The sequence below is a fragment of the Syngnathus typhle genome, linkage group LG2, assembly GCF_033458585.1.
Source record: "Syngnathus typhle isolate RoL2023-S1 ecotype Sweden linkage group LG2, RoL_Styp_1.0, whole genome shotgun sequence".
In the NCBI taxonomy this organism is placed as follows: Eukaryota; Metazoa; Chordata; class Actinopteri; order Syngnathiformes; family Syngnathidae; genus Syngnathus; species Syngnathus typhle.
This window is the reverse complement of record NC_083739.1, coordinates 21,665,084-21,690,795: the sequence shown is the minus strand read 5'-3', so window position 1 is coordinate 21,690,795 and position 25,712 is coordinate 21,665,084. Positions and strand designations below refer to the sequence as shown.

At 41.9% G+C, this 25,712-nt stretch overlaps 1 protein-coding gene across 9 annotated transcripts in view; it reads right to left on the bottom strand.

The window, feature by feature from the left end:
* prdm16 (PR domain containing 16) overlaps positions 1–25,712 on the bottom strand; it is a 152,285-nt gene that overhangs the window by 52,648 nt on the left and 73,925 nt on the right. For all 9 annotated transcript variants that reach the window (XM_061264351.1, XM_061264379.1, XM_061264342.1 and 6 more), the window contains exon 3: positions 15,711–15,758. In XM_061264351.1, coding sequence (XP_061120335.1) covers positions 15,711–15,758 — 48 coding nt within the window. The remainder of the gene's footprint in view (positions 1–15,710; positions 15,759–25,712) is intronic.

Genomic DNA, 25,712 nt, shown 5'->3' with positions numbered 1-25,712 from the left:
TTTCTCACACACACTCATTAGAGTAAAGACAATCCCCTGCTGAGTAACTGAATTTCTCTGGTTGTTGCCCTCCCTTGCAAACTCGTAAATAGTAAGGAATGGCCAAGTGTGGGCCGGGAACAACGTCAGCGGTGTTGCACTGCAAAAATGTATCAGTCCTAAATGCACTCATGATGACAGAGGTGTTGCCTGTTCAGTTCATCTTCCTGTATCTTCACTTACTCCCACTCTGGCAAGAACTGAGCGTGGCTACTCCACCCTCCCTTTTTTTTTTTGTGAAAGCAGTGTTGATGTCTGAGACTGTGAACAATGGCCGAACTGTTACAATGTGACTCAAGCCAGCCCGAAGGATTTCCTCCTTATGGATCGACCACCTGATATTCTATAACACTTTACAGTTTAAAAAGAAGAGATATGCACACCTTGTTATTTGATTTGGGCTCACAAAAGTCAACTTTGCCAATCATCCTTCAATTTGAAAAATTGCATATTGTCATGCTGACATCAAAACACAATTTTTGACTTGACGAAGGGTGGACATTTGAAAACAAATTATCTTTGTCTGTAAAGTTCCAGCCATCACATGACCAGCTTTCACCTTCTTCCACTGCTCTAGCAGTTGTGTTAACCAGACACAGATGAACTTTTACAGCCAACAGTAGATGGAAAACTTCACACAACGTGCAACGTCAAGTGTCCATGCCATATGTTCAGCACAATGTCATGTTGTCATTCACTTTTTACTGCACATCACGGCGTTTACTTCATTCAGTCAGTATAGTGATATCTTTAGAATTCTCCAAAAGTTGTATACTTTAGATTCTAACCAAATGTTTGGTGAAACATAAGTCTTAAACTTCTAGCAATCTTTGAACTTCCAACCACCATTAAAAATGAAACCAATTTTGTGGACCTCATTTAAGCCAGCATCAAAAGATGAACTTTGCAAAGGTGTTTTGCCTCTTCCTTAGGTTTATTCTGAAAGGACTGCATCTGAGGGAAGAGCAGTAGGTGTTTTGAACAACATCCCAGCAGTCCTCATGAAGCAAACCGACCTCTCCTTAACACAGTCCAAATATTCACAATGTGGCCTGTATAAACCCACAAAGCTAAGATGCAGTCTCTAAAAACATGTACGTGACTAAATTAAAATACAGCCTTTTATGAGGGCATCATTCACACAACCCAATAAAAGTCAACTTCTCATCTCTTTGTTCACGACAACAGCAAAACTCTGCTGTTTCACAAACTGATGACATTGATTGAAGACAAAGTATGGTGGTGATCATCTGACGACTTGGTCCTGGGAATAGAACCGATTAATTCCAATTCAATTAAATTCAAGGTGAAAAAACACTTTGTTTCATGAACGAAATTTCATCTTGTATCAGAACCATTAATAAAGCTGGAAAGGTTTCCCAGAAGGGTAATGCAATGAACAGAATAAAAAAACTTTCAACGTTTGTTGATCTTGAACCTCTAGCAAGGGCACAACAATCCCTTATGGCTTGATCTTCTGTTTATAAGCCCCACCTACACTAAGTGCACCCACCCAGGATTGTCCTGCAGTGGGCAGTCAGGGCTTAGGCCAGGGATAAGACCAAGTGCTTGGTAGACGACACAGGCTAATTTGTAAAAGATACAGTGGCTGCGTGGCTTTCCACGGCGCTGTGGGAGAACCAAAACATTCAGCAGTTGTCCAAACAGATTCCTCCCTTCGCTCAGCAGTTGACGACATGACAGTACTATAATTTACAGGCACGCACGCACACACATACATGAAACCAGTCCTACACACGCACACGCAGCTTTGATCTCTCCTCGGGTGCTGGGATTTATTTTGCTTGAAGTGATTGCTGTGTCTGCAAGTTTTGCAGTCTTGTTAATGAATTTGAAACAGGGGTCACTGTGGGATTGATGGGTGAGAAGTGTATGTGTGTGTGTGTGTGTGCGCTGCAGAACAAGAGTGGGAACTCTAATGAGATCACGACACATTTGGGTCTCTGTCGTCGGGATTTAGTATACTTTTAGAATAAATGTTTCACGTATGATCAGAGTCATTCCAAGATTTCTGCAACATGTCATGATAATTTCATGTGTATTTTTGCTCTTTCTTGCATGTTAGCACAAAAGCTGAGTGACAAGCAATAGGGGGCGCCTGCACACTGCTGGACTCTCAACTAATGCCTCTCAGTCAACACACAAAACACACCGGTACACAAAACAAAGAGAAAGTTGTGTAGCAGCCCGGTGTCTATCTTGGATTGCTCATATTTAAACAATGATGCGAAAATATCGCAGTTGAGTCATCTGTTTCAGCACTAATAACCTCAGCATGAAGTTTCCTGTCTCTGCTTTGTGCCCTCAAAGTGCCAAAGCGCTGAGATCGGTGTGTGTGCGTGCGTAACCACCGTTGCCCTTCCCATATCTGTCTCCCATCGCTGTGTGTTATCACAGCCTCGCACATACTTCGGCGTTGCCTCCTGTGATTGTGTAGAAACCATGGAGCTCTTTTTTTTTCCACGCCACAGAGACAAGGAGAGGAAAAGTGAGTCTAGTTGTTTGTGACAATGCCGGAGTAAGCGGGCGCTTACGGCGCTCCTGAGACTTCTGTTGTTGTAGGGACAAAACAAATAACGTATCAACCATTCAAAAGATGGCTGGGCTCAAGAGGGTCAGGTCACCCTAATTCCTTTGGAAAAACAATCAGCAGTCTCCTTTGGCAGCTGTTCAAGACCTTTTTTGCTTGATGGACATTCAGGAAAACTCCTAACGTTTGACGACACGAGAATATGATAGAAGTGTTTGTTCACTTGGTTTGGTTTGAGAAATGTCATGATGTTATGTAAAAGCTATGTATATTGCTTTGCTTTCCCTGCAAGTGTCAATGCTTTTAACTTGGAGAAAAGGGTCTCACTAGCAGGCTCAATACATGGGTCAGCCAGGATAACCCCCATATCCTGATTACTGACACTGGGTGCCCTCTGGAACACAGGCAAGCAATAAAAAAGGCTTCAATGAGCTGCTGGCTGCCCCGGGCAGAAGCTGTTAGCACATGAGGAAAGACTTCAGTTGTGTGCCTGAAATTGTCACATTTAGCTGTTTACACAATCTGAGTATGATGCTTCATATATATATTCACTGATTTTTCACCATATCAAACTGCTTGTTGAAATATTGAAGTGTGCCACTAAATCATTCCAACACAAATAAGAACTAGTCATGATTGTTTCAAAGACAGGAAAGCAAGGATGTGTTTGTAAGCACCAGTCTGAAAGATTGATGGTGAGAAAGAGGAGGTAAGACGTACAAAAGAAAGTGTGAGAGGGAGACACAAAAAACAAGTAAATCATGTGAAAGGGTAAAAAAAAAACAGGGCTTTTAAATCTTCAAGTGATACAGCAGCTTGAGAGCAAGTCCTGGCCACCCCCGCCATCACACATCTATGAATACAGTACGTCTTCCATTATTACTATTGACTGCTGCGCCGTAAAGAACGGTAGAGGCTCAGCATGAAGCCCTCCAAAATTATGCAGCCAATCCTGAAGGGCAACAGGCTAGTGAACTCACAAACAAAGAAAGCTTTCTTTACGCTTTTACAAGAGCACACGTTCAATATCTGCAAAGAAGCAATCGTGCCACTTGGACAAAAAAATACAATTAGGAAAAACCTGTCTTAATGAGTAATGGGTGAATATCGAATGTTTTCTACAAACTTTAATAAACAGCTCTGTGTGTGGAAAACTGCCATCCTCCATATTCATCACATTATTATATAATTCAATATTTTTTACAAGCACTTCTGTTTGATGATTGAATGAACCCAGTCAGGTTTTTCTTCTCAGCAACAGACACAAACATTTCACACAGTTGTTCATTCTGATGACATCAGTGATACTATGTCAAAACATGTACTCTTGACAAACTTGACAAAACCTACAACGCTCTTCATCTTAACTTGTGTGTTTATATTTTAAGCATTACGACATATATCTGACTCTCCTCAAAATATCACAATGTTCTCCTTTCAATAAAGCCATCATACTTCTCAGAGAACATTTGACTACTCTCTGGACTAAAATAAACTTCCACAGCTCTGTGATGTATTCACATCAGTCAGTATGAGGATTCAAATGAGGAATGCTTGTTTGGAAATGCAATCCGACCGCCGAACTCAAACGCTGCACATGCAATGGACACCGAGAGTATCATTCGTTTTTTTTGTTTGACTCAAATAATTTCACACCAAAAACCAACATCATCTTTTTGGAGGTGGGGATCCATTCCTTAATTATAAATATGGTTATTTCTAAACTTTCTTGATGATGATTGACTGGTAATAAATACATTATTGTTTGGATTATTTTTCCATTACTAAGAGAATGATTTTGGAATATCCATCGGCGCATGTGTGCATGTGAGTATACGTGTGCATGTGTCCGTGTGTGTGTTTGGACAGGGGACACTTTGATAAATGGGCAGTTTATGGTGCTGTCACGCAGAGGATGTCTATTGGGAAATAGTCAGCCACGACCACGACTGTGTATTTATGTGCGTGTTTGTGTGCGTGTGCGTGCGTGCGTATGTGTGTGTGCAGAGCTGGTGATAGGGGGTGGGATACTCTGGTCATCTGATTGCAAAGCTGCAGTCTGGTGCATGATTAATCAAACTGATTGGATGAGGCAAATATGGTTTGTGATAGCACAAAGAGGGAGAGGGTCACAGAAAGGAATTGATTGCTCTGTTGTATGCCAAGAGGTGCGTGGGTGTGTTTGTCGTGCTGTGTGTGCGCGTGTCTGTGTGTGTGTGTAAAGGTGCCGAGATGTGTATAAAGTGTATAAACTGCTGCGTGTTTGAGAGGCAGGGGTCAAATAAATGGAACATGAAAGACCAAAAACGTACCGTGGCGGTGCTGACACAGCCACAAGCCTGTTAATATCTCACAGGGACTACGCACACAGACACACATTAGTGCACACACAAACACACACGCGGGAGAACAAACACGTCTTAAAGTGGTAAGCAACATTTGAGTAATTGAGCCGCGGCATTGCAGCTTTGTAATCGTTGACAAATCTTTACATAGCCTTTGTCCCTGAACAATAGAGCGCGGGGACTAAGTTGGCGCTCGTGGGGAGGGTGAAGTGCTGGGGGGGCTTGCAGCAGCACGAGTGGTACCACCTGGTCTGAGATCAACACATTCTCTTTCAATAAGAGTTTATCCGTTACCAAAGTTTTTGTGCCGTTTAGGATGTCACTTTCTACTCTTCTTTTACATGACCTCCTTTAGAACAGGGATTTCTAAACTGTGAATGGATAAGTACCTGTCCAAGGGGTGCACCAAGATTAATGGTTGAAAAATGTAAAGTTAACCTCAATGTTTGCACAAGTAGGAATTGGTCATTTGTTTGAAACAAAACTTTTGTTTGATTTTCTTTTAAATATCTTAAATGTGAGTGTATTGTATCAGTGTTGAATGGCTTCAAAGCTTTGTAGATTGCCGGTAGAGAGCAGGGGTTCTCACTTTTGGGCGCAGATGACCACTTGCAGGTAAAACATTCTTTCCAACGACCCACTGGCAATTTTAATATCAATTTAACAACCGCTATGTGTAAATGTCAAAGAACATTTTAATGTTGTGAAAATTATGTATACTTTAACATTAAGAAAGACACATGTCAGGATACAAAGCTGTGATCATAAGGAATAAAGGAAAGGAAATCATATTTTAGAATCAGTATTTTACCAATGCATATTTTATCCTTGTAATGTACGCCTTTTATCCTGGAATAGATGCCTTTGTTCTCTGAAATATAGCAATACGCTTTATATATTCTGCCTTTTTTTTTTTTGGGAAAAGCAATGTAATGGCAACGAGGAGTTTGCTTTAATTAAAAAAGGAACAACAATGAGCATTTCCAGGTATACTGTCAAACTACAAAAGGACAAAAGTCAGTTTTGCCACATGCACCACACTATCTTTGTCAGTCACATATTGGATGCAAAAGCTTGGTAATTGAAGCACTTATGAGTAGCCCTACATTTTTTTTCCAATCAATCCACAAGACATAAAGATCAACAAAAAAATCTGCCATTTTCTTGTCTCTGCCTCTATGATAGCTCCCATTAAGTCAGTGCCACTCTTTGACCCTGGGGGCAGGTGCTACCGTAATTAACCATTATTTGACTATCAAAAGTCAGCAGTTGATTAAATGGCCTCTGAAGCAGCGCAGGGAGCACTTTCCCTCCGAACCAAGCCCCATAATTTCAAAAGCTTCTTGCGACCTGCTGAGGGCCTTTCAGGTCTGCGAGACACCGCTTCCGACCGCTGCTAAGAGCCTGTTGCCGGCGGTAATCAAAACTGATAATCTTACGAGAGAGAAAAGGGATAGGGGGGGGGGGGGGTGAAAGAAAGGCTCAGAACTCAAGCAGAGAGCCTTCCATTAGAAGTGTGTTGTGGTGCTGAGGCGGTCGGTGGCCAGCAAGTGGTGAAAAATGCTGCCGTCTTAAGGCAAGTGAATGGCATCTCTTTAGTGATTAGGGGACCTGTTACCCCTAAGTCCATTTTATTGCTAATTCATTTACCTGTTATTTTAGACATACTTGACAGCAGTCACCTGCTAAGAAGTCATGTTTGTCAGACAGGTATGCCCATTAGCTGGGGATCTTAAATCAGCCACACAATGGTGCACGAGGAGGGGGTGCAAGAAAGAGCGGCATTGTTGGATGCAGATAACACCATGCAGTTATCCTGACCTAACATGGAAAAACATTTCTTTCTGCGGCAGAAAATAATTAGATTTTAATCCCCCGGAGTGGTACTTAATTAATGCATTTTTTTACTTTAAAACCGGCTAATCTGCTTTTGTGCTCAGCTGTGAAAATCCAGTACACTCCGGGAAAAATAAAGCTGACCTTTTATTTGTTGGGAGCACCTGATTAAAAATCTGTTTGAAAATATGTGATTATTATTTTATTCTGTGATTTTGTTATTTGTCATCAGGAGCACTAATGATCACTGAAACGAGTTTTTGTAAGGGAGGGCTAATTTAGGTGCACATTGATATTATTTATATATATATGCAAAGTTATATTTGTATACACATCCTCCCATTTTATTGAACGTTGCATTATTCAAAATAATTCTATTTTCCTCAGTGTAAAATTCAGGCGCTACTGAGTGGCATTCAATTTTGGCTCTTAGCGCAAATTGCTGACTGACCCTTTTAATGACACAATCTCTTTTCATTGAGCAAAGCCATTAATATCCAACTAAATATTTGACTAGATATAGGCTTGTATTAGGATGAATCACATCATATACACACACACAAGAATATTCCCAAAAGAGAATTGCGGGGGTGGGGTAATCACTTAGACTTCCTGGTTAATGTTGTGGATAATACTCCCTGGGGAAGAATTCTTTATGAAAATATGAGCTTCCCCATCTGAAATGTCACAGCTGAGATTAGAGTACGCTTCGATTCCCGTATCAAGTCTGTCCCAATGGCATATGGAAAGCCAAATGGCTTTTGGCGTTGATGTGGCAGAGTGAAGACGTACAAACAAAATATGTAAATGCATACAAAGATTTAAGTGGATCATTACATTTGCCTATTGAATTTTCCCTCGGCCAGTCTATTACCCAAGTCAATAGTCTGCACGGGGGAACAAAAGCGCCGGCCCGCGTCTGCTTCTCTCTACCGGGGCTTGAATGAACCCAACACGGCTCGCTCTCCGGGAACTGCAGCAAACTGTTACCATCACTTTCAATGTAACTAAGTGAATAAAAGGATTAGCCGCCATGAATTAGCACAAGGACACACACTTGGTGAGCACATGCGCGCGTGTGAATCGCTGTCATTCTCCCACCTCTCCCAGGATCCCCCACTCGGCCTAATCATTGTTTCTCCAACAGATAATTCTCGTGTCCTCGCCGGTGTCACTACGTGCTGTCGCGTATGTGTTAATTAGCACGGAGCGGCTGAGGGTGCTCTTCCTCTAATCACTTCATTAGGGGTGACGGCCTCCGTGCTTGTTTACTCAATTAGCCATCCTTTTTTAATTACCCAATTGGAAGCCAGTCAACTGTCTTTGTTAGCTCGGGGAAAGATGATTCCCTGTGCGTGTGCGGTGGTTGTTTACTGACACTGGCGAGGCAGACAACAATTCTTGGGGCACTTTTGGATTGGAAAGCAAATTCCTTGTTCTTCATGAGCGAGTACAATTGTTTTCCACCCTCAAATGGCAAATTACTGCCAATCAATGAATCATATTGCACACCGGCTGTCGTCTGGGTTCAAATGATATGATTTCCAAGTTGTCCTCTGACAGCACAAATACAACGATTACGTGTAGGACCTATATAAAGAGTCTTTTTTTTGTACGGCTGACAGACATACCAACATTCCCTTCTTTGAGTGGATGCTGGGCCACATATTGGTCTCATTTATTTCCCGCAGATGTAGTCATTAATGATCACGTCTATGCCATAAAAAGAAAGAAAGTGACGTCTCCTGGTGAGCAAGATTGATGGTTGCTTTAAAACGGAGGCGTCCGGGGCCGCCGCTATTGTTTCTCCCTTCCAGTCCTCCCCCCCACCTCCGCACCCTACACCTCCTTCATGTGGATTAGGGCCAGCCGTTTATTTAACAGTTCATTTGAGCAAAGGGCCGAGCGAGGTGAAGGTGGTGAGAGGGGGAGGCGGGGGTGTCGGCTGGCAGGGTGTCTGTGCTATGCAGTGGCGGGACGTTCCTTTGCGGGATAGTGCCAGGCTGCGCTGCGGGGAGACGAGACAGGGCCTCCCTAGTGGACTAATGCCCTGTAATGAAGATTAAGACTTAGTCAAAGAGTGGAGTGTTCAGCAGTGATTGGTGGAATGGATGGGAGGGGGTAGAAGGTGGAGGAGGAGAAGAGAAGTGAGGAGAAAGCAACGGAAGAAGCAGGAATACTCAAAAGGTTTCAAATGGTAAAACATCAGTATTAACAAAACCCAGACTGAACATTTTCTCCTCAATATTTGTTTTGTATTGTGCCGCTCATTTTCATTGTTCAATTTAATACAATTTCCATTGTTTATATATTTTAAATAGTGTGCCTTTTTGTGATTGTGTGTGTCACTGTGCGACCTCTTTTGTGTTCAAAGCACAGCGGCCTCAACACACGCTATGCTTCACTTAGCACTCTGGGGCTAAAAGCTCCCCGAAGAGCTGTTAGGGCCAGACTTGCTGTGTCTTATCCTTCACTTCCATTCCCCCGTTTTTTCCCATTTTGGGTGCAAATGTTACATACTTTGGCAGCTAAAACGTGTATGCATCAGTTTGGATGGCTTCTGATTGATGGATAGGTCGGTGGGTGGAGAAAGGGTGACTTTTTTTTCACATGACCTTGTGTTGGCTGGCCCACCCTGGCTGTCTCTCAGCCTAGACAGACCGTGTCTGTAAACTGGGCTGCCAGTTCTTGCCTCTCTTGGGCATTCTGGCATTCCTCTCCATCACCCACCCCCCAATTCCACTCCCCGGTCTCTGGCTGTCTCTTGTCCTTTGCCGGTTTCCATCCGTCACTCACTTTCTTTGCCTGAGTATTTGTCTCTTAACATGCAAAAATTCTGAGGACATATAAGTGGCCCTGGTACTTTGTGAGTTGAGGTGACAAAGCCATTCCATTTCTGTTATTCTAATATCATAACATGTTAAATTTGACAATGATTAATCTGTCCTAAACTGCAAAAACAAGGTGAGCTTTGACACGCACCCAGATGTTCTCACACTCAGATGAACCTTTTATCTCCCTTGTCTGACGTGGAAATATTTTTGACAAGGAGGACCACACAACTCTCTCTTCTCCGCCCTCACGCGGCCTCCTGGTCTCCGTGGCAACGCCTTGTGGGTCATCAAGTTATAGCATTAATGCTCGTCAGTCTGCTTTAATGGATTTGCCGTTGCATTGTTGATAGACACAGAGTGTGCGCACGAGTATACTTCATGTGTCTGCGTGTCTGTCAACCTTCATTGAGATATTCCAATAGTAATGTTCTAATTTGTTCTCACTTAAGCACTTCACAGTGTTTAAATTGGACTAGTCACCGTGTCTATGCAAGTGCAAAAACACACACGCACACACACGCACACGCACACACACACACGCACGAACACGCGCACGGACGCGCGCACGCACGCACACACACACGCACACACACTAACTAGGGAGGGCAAGTGTATTTCACCGTAATTACAAAGTTGTCAGGACTTACATATTTCTTCCAACATAAAAAAAAACCATACAGCATGGGTCATCAAATATTTTCAAACGGTGCGCTGTATCTTGAGCTACTGCTCATTGTGATGGTCTACGAGTTTGATACACACACATTTGTGAAAGTTACATTTGATAATGTTAGTATTTTAGTTTATTTGAATAATTAATATTTTTTATGAGAAGAAACATAAATGATAATAAATCAATATGAGACACTACTTATAGGAATGCCTACGTGTTTATATTTTCAAATGATGATTTCAACAATAATCCCAAAAAGTCACATTGTCACCTCACTGGTAAACAAATTTTAGCCCAGGCCTACCTGTTTTCCCATAGTGCCAGCATTCTACTGTACACTAACCATCCCTGTCAAAGTTCCCACAGGCAAGCCAGACTTGAAGACCATTTAAATTTTCATTCCATCTCAACTCACCTCAACTTTGACAAGATCCCTTTAAAATTGTTGGCCAACAGACCGATATCTACATAGTCATTAAAGAAATAGTCTGACTTGAGATACTTTTGACAAGCAAGTGTTGAAACACAAAATATGTATATTTTGGATTTCCAAAGTAGAATATACAGAGGTTAAAATTTAAAGACAGATGCGAAACACATTTTCCCCTGCCCCAGATTACCATCATAATCTTTTTAATGAATGTATATTATTTTTGACCATACGTATATACACTGAAAACGACATAACATACAAGTGAGCATTCCTTGAGTTAAGATGGGTTAAACTTCATTTGTGTATGATCAAGACAGTGTCAGGAGGCGACGGTATGCTTTGAAAGATTATCCTGTCCATGAAGCAAAGATTCCTCAACAAGCAGGATTTTGAACATGTGAGCACAAACTCGGAATATTGGACTGTGTGTGAGTGTGTGTGTTTTGGGGGTTGCAGCTTATGCAGCCATATAAAAACATGTCACTCAGGCGGCCCCATTAAAAGTAGCCCTGCCCAGCAGAAGAAAGAGACCCATATCATCATTAAGTCATCTTGGGGCAAAGTGAAAACCACAAATATTATTCCTACACCTCTTCCCTCACGCACACATGCAGATCACACAGAAAATACGTAACCCCGTATTTTATAAAATCAGTAATTTTGGGGGTTTAGCGTCTAAACCCCTGAAATTACTGATAAAAATACCATTAAGGCACTGGACGGATAGTCTATACCAGTGGTCCCCAACCACCGGGCCGCGGACCGGTACTGGTCCGTGGGTCACTTGGTACCGGGCCGCCAAGCCGCACAGAAAAAAATATATATATCGACGATCAATTAATTCAGGTCAAGAAACTCGTCCCGGTCACGTGACATGTTTCCCCAGTCGAGCCCGCAAAGTTAATATGTGGCGACAGGCTAACTAACCAGGCAATGAAGCATTCAAAACTGCTTCAACACATGGAGACCAAGCATCCAGCAATAAAAGACAAACCTTAATCACTTCGGGTGTCATTGTCTCCGATTACGTCTAGATGGGACCGGCTCGTTTCTGAGAAACAAACTCAGTGCTCCCACTAATTCAAGTGAGTTTTATTTTTGTCCTTTGTACTTGTTTTTATGTCAGTCGTATCATTTTATTTCATCGTATTTATATATATATATTATAGATGTATTATTTATTTATTTATTTATTTATTTATTATTTATTTATATAAATGCCGGTCCGCGAAAATATTTCTGACATGTAACCGGTTCGTGGCGCAAAAAAGGTTGGGGACCACTGGTCTATACCATCAAAAATAGTAGCGTCGATAAAGACTTATTGATACCCATCGAGGCAATTTATTCACTTTCTTTTATAGGGTGTGACCGACACGCAGTAAAGCCTCTTTTCTGTATTAGTTACAAATGGACCAAAATTCAGCAACGAAAAACTTTTCCTGCAATTTTATTTTTACATCACTCCACCGTCCTCATTCCTTGGGCCCAAGCAGCAAGGCCGAAGCACTCGAAACGAACGCACGCACACGCACACGCACACAGACTTCCTCGTATCCGTGGGGCATTTGTGACGTTCAGTATTATGAAAAATGACTTGCTCCCATGGCACACTGGGGAGGCAGTGATTATAATATCCAGATAATCATTTTAAACAAATTATCATAATTATCAATCAATCATGAGACCATTTCAGGGGGGAGTGAGGGTTTCAGGTGGAGTTGGCAGGAGGTAAACTATGGCCCGAAGCCATGGATCACTTTTGTGACCCACGAGCCTCCCTCTGTCCACATAATAGCCCTCGTACATTCGGGGTCATTTAGCGACCCTATTTAGAAACTCTTTTATCCAGCTTGATATGGGGAACAAAAAAAAAAAATTGATTCATACGCAAGTACGCACACCCACAGCTGCTGCTGACCCCCGTTGGCTCTGATGTCTTTCAACACAGAGTGTGGAAAATCTTTTCTGAGGTCAGAGTTCAATTAAACCCCTGTCATTCTCCCATTTAGGAGCTATGACACTATAAAACACAATGAATACATTGTTTTTGATCTAGAAATGTTAAACAATCTACTGGTGCTGGTAATAGTTTACCAAGAGAGCATATTTATCAGATGATCCATTAATTACTCTCTGGAGAGCATCAGTGTGAAGTGAAGTCAAGCAAGCAGTGTCACAGACATCCTCATGACATAGTATTTCACTTTAGCAGCTAATCTTCCATGAAAAGAAACATAAAAAGATTTTATCTGAGTACCGAATGAACGGAGCTCACGGAGAAAAAAAACAAGACAGGAGGTGAGAGAAAGATAGTCGCCTACGGGGGAGATGATCGTCTTGGGAAAAAAGCAATCAGTGCTCATTGATTTTCTCTGCTGCCTGAATGGAGGGTGTCTATCTGGAAGTCATTATCTGCCATCTGATCTGCGTGAGTGTTTACACACATCAGGGTGGACAGCGGCGCTCCTCTGAAGATGAGGATTAGTACAGAGACACACACAAAGCAAAGACTGTCTTCATCACCACCCCCATCTTTATATCACCTTTAAATCCAGGGACTCTAAAAAAGAAACAGCCACTCTGACACCCTATTAACTTCCACAGACTTGGCTGTGTGTGCAACAGAGAGCACATGTAAGCAGGGCCTAGACAGCTAAACAGACGGATAGTCAGGTTTTGTGTGGTCGGACCAGACCAAATCAAACAATCCCGGATACTTTCCCCCATTGGCCTCTGATAGCCATCTATAGCTTGAACAACACTCTCCTGTCTACGAAGCGAGCCACAGAGCTAAGGAATGAGCGGAGGATGAATGCAGTAAGTAGAGAGGGGATTCAGATCTATTTATTTTCTGTCTGTGTGCTGATGGGACGATGCACGTTTTCTCACGTGCGTTATCAATAGGGCTTGATCTGCATTTACGGAAGCCGAGGATGTGATGACAAGACTTCAAACCTTCTATACAAACACACACACAGTGTATTTTATATTTATAGTTTGTATTTTATATATTTTTCTAAATCAAGTATGTAGTGAATACATAAATTTGAGGCGACACCTACCATTTGCAGAGATGGGCATTAACAATTATTTGTTCCAAAGCTATAACTTAAGTCACATTCTTCCTTAATCAAGCATAGCGATAATGAAGGCAGGAAAAGTCATATATGGGTGTGCCTATGTACACCAGGTGCGTGTGCGCGCGCGCGTGTGTGCATGATGCAGATGAATGCGCCATGTTCGTGAAATGGTTTGTGAACAATTTCATTCATATTCATAACTGGCATGTACCCTGCTGCCACCCGTCGAAGACCCAACACAACTCGCACTCTGCATAATGACCTGTGTTGAGAGGGTACGTTTTGTATTTGGCGTTCTGACGGTCAGTGTGCAGTTTTGCTGCATTTTAATATGACGTGTGTGTGTGTATGTGTGAGTTAGGGTTCTAAAAAACATCATTTTTCCACATTGCACTAAATCAGGAAAAGGAAGCATCTTAAAAACCATGTGGTCAACTCTTTATACAAGCTCTGGGAATAAAGCAGTATTAAGTCGTCAGTGACTTGCATGCCTTTCTGCTTGGAACAAAAACAAGAGCTGTGACTTTAAATTAAATTGATATATTGTACCAATATAAATGTTTAATATGGACTGATGGTATTACTAATAATACCGTATTAGGAAATGTTGCACCATAGATCTTCAGTGATATTGCATTTTAAATAAAGTGGATGCATTTGACTGGGAAAAGTGGGAACACTGGAAAGTTACAAATTTTGAGGCGGTGAACCCCCATTTATCATGTGGATTATATTCCAAAACCACACAGGTAAGTCAAAGTCTTGATGGAGGTATCATAAATAAATAAATAAATAAATAAATAAATAAATAAACCTTTAAAATAGGTTGACTTCCCCTACATGCTTAAATGAATGTAAATGTATTTAAAACATAAGAGGCACAGCGTGCTCGCTCCAAGCTATTCATCTATCACTCTCAGTTGAAGTTTACTGGATAACTGACACGTAAAACAAACACAAATTAAACATTGTATATTTAAATATTTAACCAAACCATGTAATTGTGTCTAACGTATGTCTTCTAGCTTGATGCTCACATATAATGTGTCCTAATTGAGCTAACAGACATGCACGAAAGAGAAGAAAATAACTACTCATTGAACACACTTGGGGGCACAGCAACAATACTGACAATACTTTTCGCGGGAACATCAAATAAAAAAAAAAAATCAAACAATTTCAAACCTCTCAGCTTGCTATTTTATACAGGTAGTCATGGCACTGTCCTAATTGTTAATTGCACGTTTCTCACACCTCCAAAATCCAACATCATTGAGAAAACTAAAACCCTCACATCATTTGTGGCTCATCGCTCATTTTGATGTGAGTCCGAGACCCCCTGTTGCCAGTGACCTCAGCCACCGCCATGCTTGGCGGCTTCACCAAGTCACACAGAGTGTCCACTTGGTTAGGACCATTGTTCTTTCATGGACCATTAGATGGACACGAACCCAAGTGCTGACCTGTCCTGACCTACCGACACTGGCTGTTAAGCCGAGCTGCCAAGTTTCTTCAATAAATTTATCACCTCATAAAGTGGTCAACGACTGGCTAATGGGATGTATCGCTCTGTGTGCCAGTGTCAGTGTATTTTTGTGTGCCTGAAGCTTCCCTAAAGTTTGGGTTTTCTTTGAAGGGTGGTGTTTCAGGAGAGGACGTTGGAACTAAACTTAATTTAAATAAAGCTCTACTATTTGTGGGAACACATACAGTACCAGTCAGGTTCTTGGTACTGAGTGACGACATTGGACTGGTAATGTTGTGTATTTATTCATCTGCGCGGTGTTGCTCTTTCCACACGATCAGACATTGTTGCATTGATGATTACCTTTACAGTACATTTGCACAGTTGACCCATGTGACGTAAAAACAACACAAAGCTGACTAGACTCGCATGAACATGAAAATGAACCAACCTTTTTGACGCAGCTGTCAGGGGAGGAATCGTCGTGGTCATTCATCATCTGGAAAGAAAAAGAATTATGATTACAAAAAGGGAAATGACTTCAGCATAGAAAGAGGATATTGATCTATGTGCTGTACAGGGCCTTGGCCAAGGGCTTATGACATGAGCACAGGGTGTTCACAGTACATCACACTTACCCTTTGGGCAACAAATGCGACCAGAGGGACATAATAATGGAATGAGAGGTCACCAAAACACACACAGGCAAACATTTCGCTGCACACGGCCCTCCTGATGAATGAACACCCCCAAAGATTTGACGTTAATTCTCCGCTTCAGCGTAGCAGGAAATTTAGCTGAGAATACTAAGTCTATGTGTGTGCGTATAATTAAGCCTTCCAGCAATATTTACTAGAGGCAGATAGGTAACAGAATGCCTCCAGTGTCCGCCACAGAAAAAGAGGCAATGATGAAGTGATGAGGCCACTCTGCTGCAGTGAGACTAGAAGGTACTTCAAATGAAATGCAATTGATGTCCTCTTCCTCTCTGACGTCCATTGATGGCAAGTGATGGGTAGTTTTAGATTGTGTGACCTTTGGGGGCTATTTGCAAAAAGCATCCTCAAGTACAAGCATGTGGCGAGCTCGCCTCTTTTTCACTGCTTCCATCTGCCCTTTTAACAGTTGCTTCGTTGTTTGTCTACTTATAGTAGAGTAGAGAGAAAACGTTTGCGGTCCATTAGGAAAGGAGCAAGAGGCATTCATCTGTTGCACAATCTGCTGCGGACACTGTGACGTTACTCTTTGCCATGTAGCTACTGCTTTCATGCGCTTTTCTGCAACCGTCTCGTCAATTTCTGGGCAAATGATGGATTGCGGTGCATGTAGACGTGTTCACTCACACGCGTCGCCCATAAAGGTGCTCTAATTAATTTCTTCGATAAAGAAAAAAAAGCTGTGAGCTAAAAACCCAGCTTGTGCCTGGAAAATAAACACAGTTTGGGGAATTGTTCACCTAATATCCGCTATGACAATTAAACAATAAATTTATACGTATATATAAAAAAATAAATATATATATATATATAAATATATATATATACATATACATAAAGCTGATTTATGTTGACCAGCATCTTGGAACAAATTGTTTTTTATTTTAGGAACACACCACAAAAAAAGCTACCTCATCCCCTTCTTAGCGCGTTTGTATTTCTTTAGAAATGTCGGTTATGCATGAAAATGACAATCATTGTGAGCTGGAGAGCAAGATGTGTGTGCATGTGTGGAGGAGGAGGTGTGGGGGGGGGGGACTTCCTCTTTCTTGTAATGTACCAGTTACAACTGTTTACAAAACCAGCTACTTGGTTGGGTCGTCTAGAAATGGTAACGAAAATACTGTGTGTTTTTTTTTTTAAATAATAGAATAGCACGAACATTCTGTCAACATGCATGCGGAAAACCAAGCTTAGTATTTGAGTTTTAGTCGGAAAGGAGGAAGGACAACATGACAACCAAAAAAAGGCTACAATATATCTCGTGAACAATGACCTTATTTTAATTCTGTGCAATTTTGGTTGCCTAAAATATGGTTCCTGAAAAGTGACATACATTAAGGAGTGTTTGCCTTGTTTTCCTTGAGTAGAGAAACAAGTAATATTTTTCCAAAGAAAACAATCGTACTGTGCCACCATTATTTCAACAATTAAGCAATAATTGATGCCCGGAATGGTGAAAATCGACCAAGAGTACATTTAAAGTTCTACATCATGACGGTGTAATTGAGGAAAAGCATTAGCAACTACGTAGATGCTGTTGCATTGAGACTGTTCTGTGAGAAATGTGATGAGTGAGACATCAGGTTTTTCTCATTCACATTAGGATGAAAAATCAAACTTGTCAATACAGGAAGTGCACAATGACAGTTAACCAAAAATACTGCTAGCTATAAATAATAATCATAATAATGATAGTAATAATGATAATAATAATTATAATGATAATAACTGATATGACTTATTATTTGGATATAAATTATCTTAATCCATGACAGTCGAAAGCAAATTATAACCGCACTGCGATAATGGGAAAAAAAACAGAGACTCTCATTCAACACTGACATACAGTATGCACACGTGGCCAGTACGTGCAGAAGAAAGTGAGGCATACTGTATATAATGCAAAAACATACAGACAGAAAGACAAACAGAACCCCACCATGCAAATGAATATCATATTAATTAAAAAGGGAAAATGTGATTGGCCACTGACTGGTGCAGCTTTGATTTATTGCACGTCATTTCAAAGTGACTTTTGCTCTGGCTCAGAGAGACAAGTCTAAATAGAGGCCAGCTTATGTTGAGAAGGATAGATTTTCCACTACATAGACGGAACTAAAATGTCCATTTGTTCTGTATCTAGCCTGCTGAGCGCTGACATGTCAATATGTCTCACGGAGAAGAGAAAACACTGCAAGGAGGGTAATTAGAAAGTGTGTGCATGTGTGTAACTTTCGCCCTGGCCTGTATGACCTCAAGGAAAAACAAATCCAGTTATGGCTTGATGAAAGTGCAGCCACCTGCACAACCATTCCGCTCATTAGCAGTATGCATCAATGTGTGTTTATATATCTCGCCATGTCGACGCTGGCTGCTTTCACACCAGGCAGGGGAGAGACCGACTCCCCCCCATTATTAAAGTTTCAATGCAGAGCTTTTGTTATTGGACAGAGTCAGGAGTCTTTCAACGCCACTTTAGCACCATTCGTATTGACATGCCATGATGACCAAGCGCACAAAAAGAAAACACAGCATGGCGAGAGAAGTGTGAATTGACTGAGAGCCTTTGTTTTCACAAGACGTGTCACAGTCTAAAACACTTGACTGAGCTAAATCTCGCTCCGTTCATTTCAACAACTAAATTAATGTGAAAAGCCAGCAGAAATGCTCATGGGCTATTTTGTTGTTGTTGTTGTTTGAGGAACATTATGGACATGTGGTGGCTCGTTTTCCCCGCAAAAAAAGAATCGAGGCTTGCGAAAACAGGCTAACACAGAATAATCTATTTGTACAAGTCACAGATGCAAAGGCTCTGTTAACTGCTACAGCAACTGCAGGAGGAGCTTGACGTGAGCTTGCTCATCATCCTCACAGGACAACTGGAGGTTTGCGCCGTAGGAAAATGTTAGCTCTGTGTTGCCAAGAACAATTCTCTTCAACTCTGAATAATAAGAAGCAATTCGGCAGCACGGCCCAATAGATGGCTACGGATGTCACAAAAACCGCAGGTTTCCAAAAAGAACCATCAGCAAACAAACCTCAAGGTTTTTTTTTAACCAGGGCCCTGTCGTACACGGCCACAGCAAAAAAGCCACAAATTGAAAGTTTTGCTCACATTTATTGGAATCTTTTGCAGCTTTTTGGCACGCAGGTTGGACTTCATTTTGGTGGATAGATTATTGATCTTCATGATGGAGTGATGGGAAAAAGCAAGAGTCAAGTCTCTCATCGCAATTTTTGTAAACTATTTGGTCAAAAGCCATGTTGCACAGGTCAGTGGGCTTCAGACTGATACATGCTAATAAGGGGGTGGTAGTGTGGGTGATAATGTGACATTAGCCAGAATATAATGGAAAAAAGGAAGAAAAAGGTGACTCAAATGGCTCTGAATGCACTCTCTGTAGTATTCCACAGTAGGAAAAAAGATGCTGCTCTGTCTTTGAATTCCAATCATAAAATTCAGCCATAACCTGAAAGTGACAAATTTGGTGGTGTGTCTAACTTCACTCATAGGATCCTATTTTTGCAGGCTGGCCAGTGTGCACTTGGTGTAAAAACTGGCAAGTTTCCATTTTTGTGCAGGGCCAAAACTAGTTTACCGTGTTTGGGAATTTGGCAGACCTTACTGGGCGTTCCAACGGACCATGAGTGTTTCTTTTTTAAAAGCACCCCCCTTAACACAGCACAACTGGTATGAGTGTTCTTCACACACAGACACACAATTGGGAGTTCCAATGGTTTAAAATCAATAATTGGACCCGACTGCCCCAAAAAGGAAGAAAAGTTGGACTATAAAGTCTCCAGTGTTATTTTCTCACAGATTCGTTGCTATCATTTGAAGACTCCAGATAACAACCCATTTACATGTTCCTGCAAAAATCAGTTCAGGCCTGTTTGAATAAGGATACACCATGAATACAGTCTGCTTTTTAGCAACAGCCTGTCTCGGGACCTTTCGCTGGCTTTGCTCCTATGAAACAGTATGAAATTGGACTATTTTGGGACTTCCCAGAGATAGGAGCCTTGACAGCTGACCCAAAACAAGACCACAGCTATGACCTCTTAAGAACATGCCTCAACAATGAGGTTGCCCATCGAGCTTAAGTGGTGAGGCGGGGAATGGGAAGCAAGGCCGAAACGGTCACTGCTAAATAGCAGGAAGCTGGGCGTCCATCAGATAGAAAATATTTATGACGACTTTAATAAGTGGAAAAGCAGAGATGTGCTGGCCAAGGCAAACACAGGAGAGTGCTGATAGGAAACATTCTTTCTCCAGCTCCCCGTTTGTCCGTCTTGGTTGAACGAGAACGCGATTCCAAGTAATCGCTGTTTGATTCATGATCATCATGTCCACTTTGCCGTGAAGTAAATGTGAGACAATTATATCCAGAACATTAGCAAAGGCAATAGCACCCGAGTCGCCGTTCTTTAAAAGAACCAGGAGAGATCCGATTAGCTTGACACTAATGGCATCAGGCTAAAGCTAACAGTTGCCCAACCCAACATCCAGATGGGGCTACGCTGGGTGCGGCCTGTGACAGAACAGCGCCGAGATAGACTTTAGTGCACAAAGGTTAGATTTGGAAAGCAAACACTCCTAAGCATTGTGTGACTTTAGAAAGTCACGGCCACTTGTCTAATACAAACGACTGCTATTTACAGAATGAGGCATGACCTCGTATGGCCCTATGAGCTTTTGTGTGATTCATAAAGAAATTCCAAAATGAAATATGCTGCCAGAGTTTTCAATGACCCCAGACGAGAGTTTTTTCTCATCATTCCAAAGTCTTGTTTGATTCACAGATCTTGCATTGACACGAAGACTTGGTATGACTCAAATATTAGTGTTTGTACATCTGACAGTTGAAGCGTTAACTGTAAAGCTGTTTTTCTTGAACATGATGATGTTCCCAGGACAAAGACTGTTGACCAAGCGTGCTAACCGAGGAAGACGAAGGGAGTGGAAAGAGAGCAAATATATTAAAAGGGTCATATTTTTATGGAGCCCATGTACGATCATCCATCACCAGATGTCCATAGCCCTTCATCCTTTTAAGGCCTCTGACTCTGAACTTGATCTCGAAAAAGCTGTACAGATAAATTATCTGCTCGGCCTCCACTTTATTGATAAGTCATTTGGGCAGATGATCAGTAATAATCATAAGTGAATAAGTGTGCACCGATAGATCTTGCACAGTGAAACAGTGACAGCCAAAGGGTTAAGGACCAATAAATAACCGAGCTTTTGCCCTAAGAGGATTGGCTGCAAAGCATCAAGAAAGGCTGTGACGCGACTTTCAGATCATGATTTATCATATTCTCCTTCTTCATTTTGATAAAGGTTGCAGTTCATCGATACATGGCAGGATGATGAAAATGAATACAGCCTTGAATCTAATGATCGCCTATTCTTCCAATGACACATATTGCCTCGTAGCAAGTGGGGGTTATGGGAGTACGATTTAGGGTCTTGACTTGGGGGCATATAGATCGAATCAAAGGTCATCCCACTTCATTTCACGTCCTGCGGCTGCCGGTCAAGCCCTGTGTGACTGTTTACACTCACTCACTACGTAGTGCTGATATTGGCGTTTTCAGCCCGGCAGTCTCATATCACGATTTCGTTTTTGTGTAGTAAATTTGTGCAAATAAGAGCACTGACAAATTGAATGCATGGATATTTTTTAGATCGCTTGGACTGCAATTTCTCGATACATTTTTGTTTGTGGCTGTAAAGGTTTACACAGCGGTCAAAGCCTTTTCGACTATTGTTGAAGATGACACTTGAGGAAACTAAATGCATAGTGGACAACCTGAGGACTATCATGTTTTTGTTTAGCATTCATAATCTGATATGGATAAAACTACAAAAGTGAAACATAAATAAAGTTGCTACAGTAATGGTGATCAATTATACAAATCCTGCTGTCCTTCCCGTCCGCATACTTTTAAGTATCCACTTAGTTCTTTGACCTTTCTTCGTTCTCTCAATTGCTTTTTTATACAAGTGTGTTTACAAGGAAGACGTTGAGCTTAGAAGTTCATCAGCGGGACAGAGGTGAAAGGTATAGTGTGTTCCAGGGAAAGCGTAAACAGCGCCGTGTGTTCATAAGACAGTCTTTGTTCGATTGCTGCTCTGTGATTTTTAAGTTGCTCAGTTTATTGCACCAATACACTTGCACACAAACTCTGCTTCATATGTTTCATGAAGTGTGACAAACAACTCACTCTCATGACCGAGACAGTAAATACTGCTCCTGACAAACATGACACTATCCTTCCTTCAACTAAAGTGACTATGTGTTTGTCGTAGGCTTATCCTAAAAGGTCTCCATCTATGCATATACTGGATATGAAATGGTTTAATTCCGTGGAAATTACGAGTGACTGAAGGTCCTACATGACCTGTGAACATAGCAGCAGTAATAATAGAAGCTAATGGGTATAATAGCTGCTATTAGAATGCATATTATTTTGAGAACAATATGCACATGAATAAAAAAAATGTTCGTCTACTTCAAATGCAGTGTAACGACTGCACTACTTATCATTGGAATTTTTTGGAGGGGGACAATCTAATCGTGTCAGTGGTAATTGGCAAAAATACACACGCACACACGGGCACACACACACACACGCACACACACGCACGCACACACACACACACAGACACGGAACAGCTAGCAAGCTAAAAGATACTGTCAAAAGACCTAGCAAAAAAACAAATGAAAAACAACAATAATGGACTTATGCTTGCAGAAGTGTTGCAGAAATCTCACAACAGATACTTTGAGTTTGTATTTTTTTATACCGCCCCTCCATTAGCTTCCCCCCCTTCTGTCTGTCTGTACATGGACAACTTGTATCGTTGCTCTGAAGAGATAGCTACATTTATCACCAAGGGAGCTGTCTCCAAGTCCACAGGATCAACCCATCGCCTCCACAATAAACGTCAAGCTGTCATGATTTACGCAGCTTATGAAATTGATTAGGCAGGCTACAATATGCGGCACATGGCTTTTCTGAGCTGACCTGAAATGATGTGTATAAGGTTCTCCGAGGACATTGAGTAGAAAAATAACTGTGTTAGAGCGATCCTGTCACCTGTGGTTTGATAATAACTAATGCCATCGGTTACAGTGTGGCCCTGAGAACTCTTGAAAGAAGATACAAATGAGTTGCGATAATGTAACAGTGCTGCTCCCGTGTACAAAGGCCATTGGCTAATGTCTTTGCCATTAAAAAACAAAGCTAAATTCCGGAGTTGCCAACTTTGATCCGCTCAAGGATGGTGAGTTTGCATTTGCAGTAGTGTAGAGGCCACATCAACAATGGACTATATTGTACTAAATGGCGTTATCATATGTCCTACATCAACCACAAACCAATAGTACCACCTACATAAAGCTTTTTTGTTTTTTTTATAAATCCTGCATATTATCAAAGACACAGGTAAACATGGCAAATCTGTTCAGTTGACCTTCGGGCTCATCACAAATGACTTTATTAGCTGAGTTATATAAGGTGAAGGCCCTTTACAACCCTATTAGCGTGAAGGAGGGACTATCTGTGTCACTAAGATTGATGTCCCCCCGGCTTATCAAATGCTTTGATTATTAGCAAAAGCCTCCAATACATTTGCCCATAAATACTGTCAGATCTTCATCAAGCTCACCAGCAGCATCGGATGGTCAAAGTATGATCATTCTTACTCTCAGGTGTGTCATTGATAGTGTCTTTATTTCTAATATTGTTATCCTCCTGGCCAATAGAATGAGAGCAATGTCGATGTAGCAATAGGATGCTCAGGTTGTGGTCTCTGAACCCTGCGTTCTAGCTGTCTGTCTGTCTGGTGCGTGATGATGACAGATGACTTTATTGGGGGGAGTTGCAAGTGCACAATTTGAAGCTGGGACTTTCCATTAGTCATCTGACTGGAGCAATCACAATGGAAAATGTTTGGGAACACTCTTGACCTTTTTTGCCGTTATTTTTAACTGCAAAGATAAAGATATGGTAATCTCTCTACACACACACCTCGTTCAGTTTTGATACATAAACAATAACATTAGGAGAAGACCAAACATTCTAAGGGGGAAGACATTATTTTTCTTTTTTCCTCATTTTGACCACAGCGGATGACTTAGGGAGAAAGTTATTGGACAAAGGGGGGTTTTGAGTGGTGAGCTTGCTGAGAGGAAACATATCTGTCCTTGGGGCTAAGGGACAGAACACAGTGCTGCCTTTATTCCGAGTCTCGGCCCTGTCGTTAAAAAAAGATTAAAGATTAAAGTCCCAATGATCGTCACACACACACCTGGGTGTGGTGAAATTTGTCCTCTGCATTTAACCCATCCCCGTGTGATTTTAATCCATCCCCTGGGGGAGAGGGGAGCAGTGAGCAGCAGCGGTGCCGCGCTCGGGAATCAGTTGGTGATCTAACCCCCCAATTCCAACCCTTAATGCTGAGTGCCAAGCAGGGAGGCAATGGGTCCCATTTTTATAGTCTTTGGTATGACCCGGCCAGGGTTTGAACCCACAACCTTCCGGTCTCAGGGCGGACACTCTACCACTATGCCACTGAGCCGGTGGAACGATGACACACTCCTCCAGGTCCACATTAATCTTTAACAGTGTGATTTCTAAAATAACACCAATGTTTTCCTGAAGGCACGCCGTAAAAGAAGGGCCCGTTCAGTCCTTTCCAACCAACACTGTCGCAAACCAGAAGGGGCAGTAGAAATACAATTAACAACATAAAAGTGGAATACAGACCACCGGGGATAATTAGGCGTGGCATCCAAAGATGCTGAAGCTTTTGACCTGGTGTATTCAATGTGACAGTGGCTCAGCTCCAGTGGCTCCCAAACACTACACATTAGTGTTGTTAACAGTGTTATCACAGGGCTACTCTGGGCCAGATAAAAGCTGTTGCTGCTGATGGGCCTTCTCTGATTGAGGCGCTGGCTGCAGACTCACGAACAGAGGGGGTGGGGTCGGTCGGCCTGCCACCGCTTAGTGACGGTGGAGATATAGAGGCTGAAAAAACAGTGTTATGTAGACAACTATGTGTGTTTAACAGCAGAAAAAGGATAGCGACTCTAACAGTGTTTTGGTTTTGGGGCCCAGACAGGAATTCTCACTCCATATCAGGGTCCAAAGGGCGAACTTGGCCGCATGTGACTGACTATTACACAGCATGATAGGACCGCAGGCGAGAGGTTTCCAACATGACAAGCCAAGGGCTTTGTGAGGCACAAAGAAAGATGGAACGTTTAGAGAGATTGGGCTGACAGGTAGCTGTTAAGTCAAACATACAAACTATCCATCCATCCATCCATCCATCCATCCATCCATCCATCCATCCATCCATCCATCCATCCATCCATCCATCCATCCATCCATCCATCCATCCATCCATCCATCCATCCATCCATCCATTTTCTATACCGCTTTTCCCCACGGGGGTCGCGGGCATACAAACTACAGAGTTGGAATTACTTTACACAGCTTCCACTCTTTTGAGAAGATCGTCTCCAAGATGTGTGAATGGGCGGCACGTTGGGCCATGTGGCTTGCGCATAAGCCTCACATTCAACCAACAACCCTGAACAGATAAGTGGCCAAAAATGGATGGGTTTCAGTAAATGATGCTCTGTAATCACATCTATAGTTATAACTTATTTCATTTTAAGGATTAAGGGCTGATGTTTTTGGGTATGTGACAACACTAC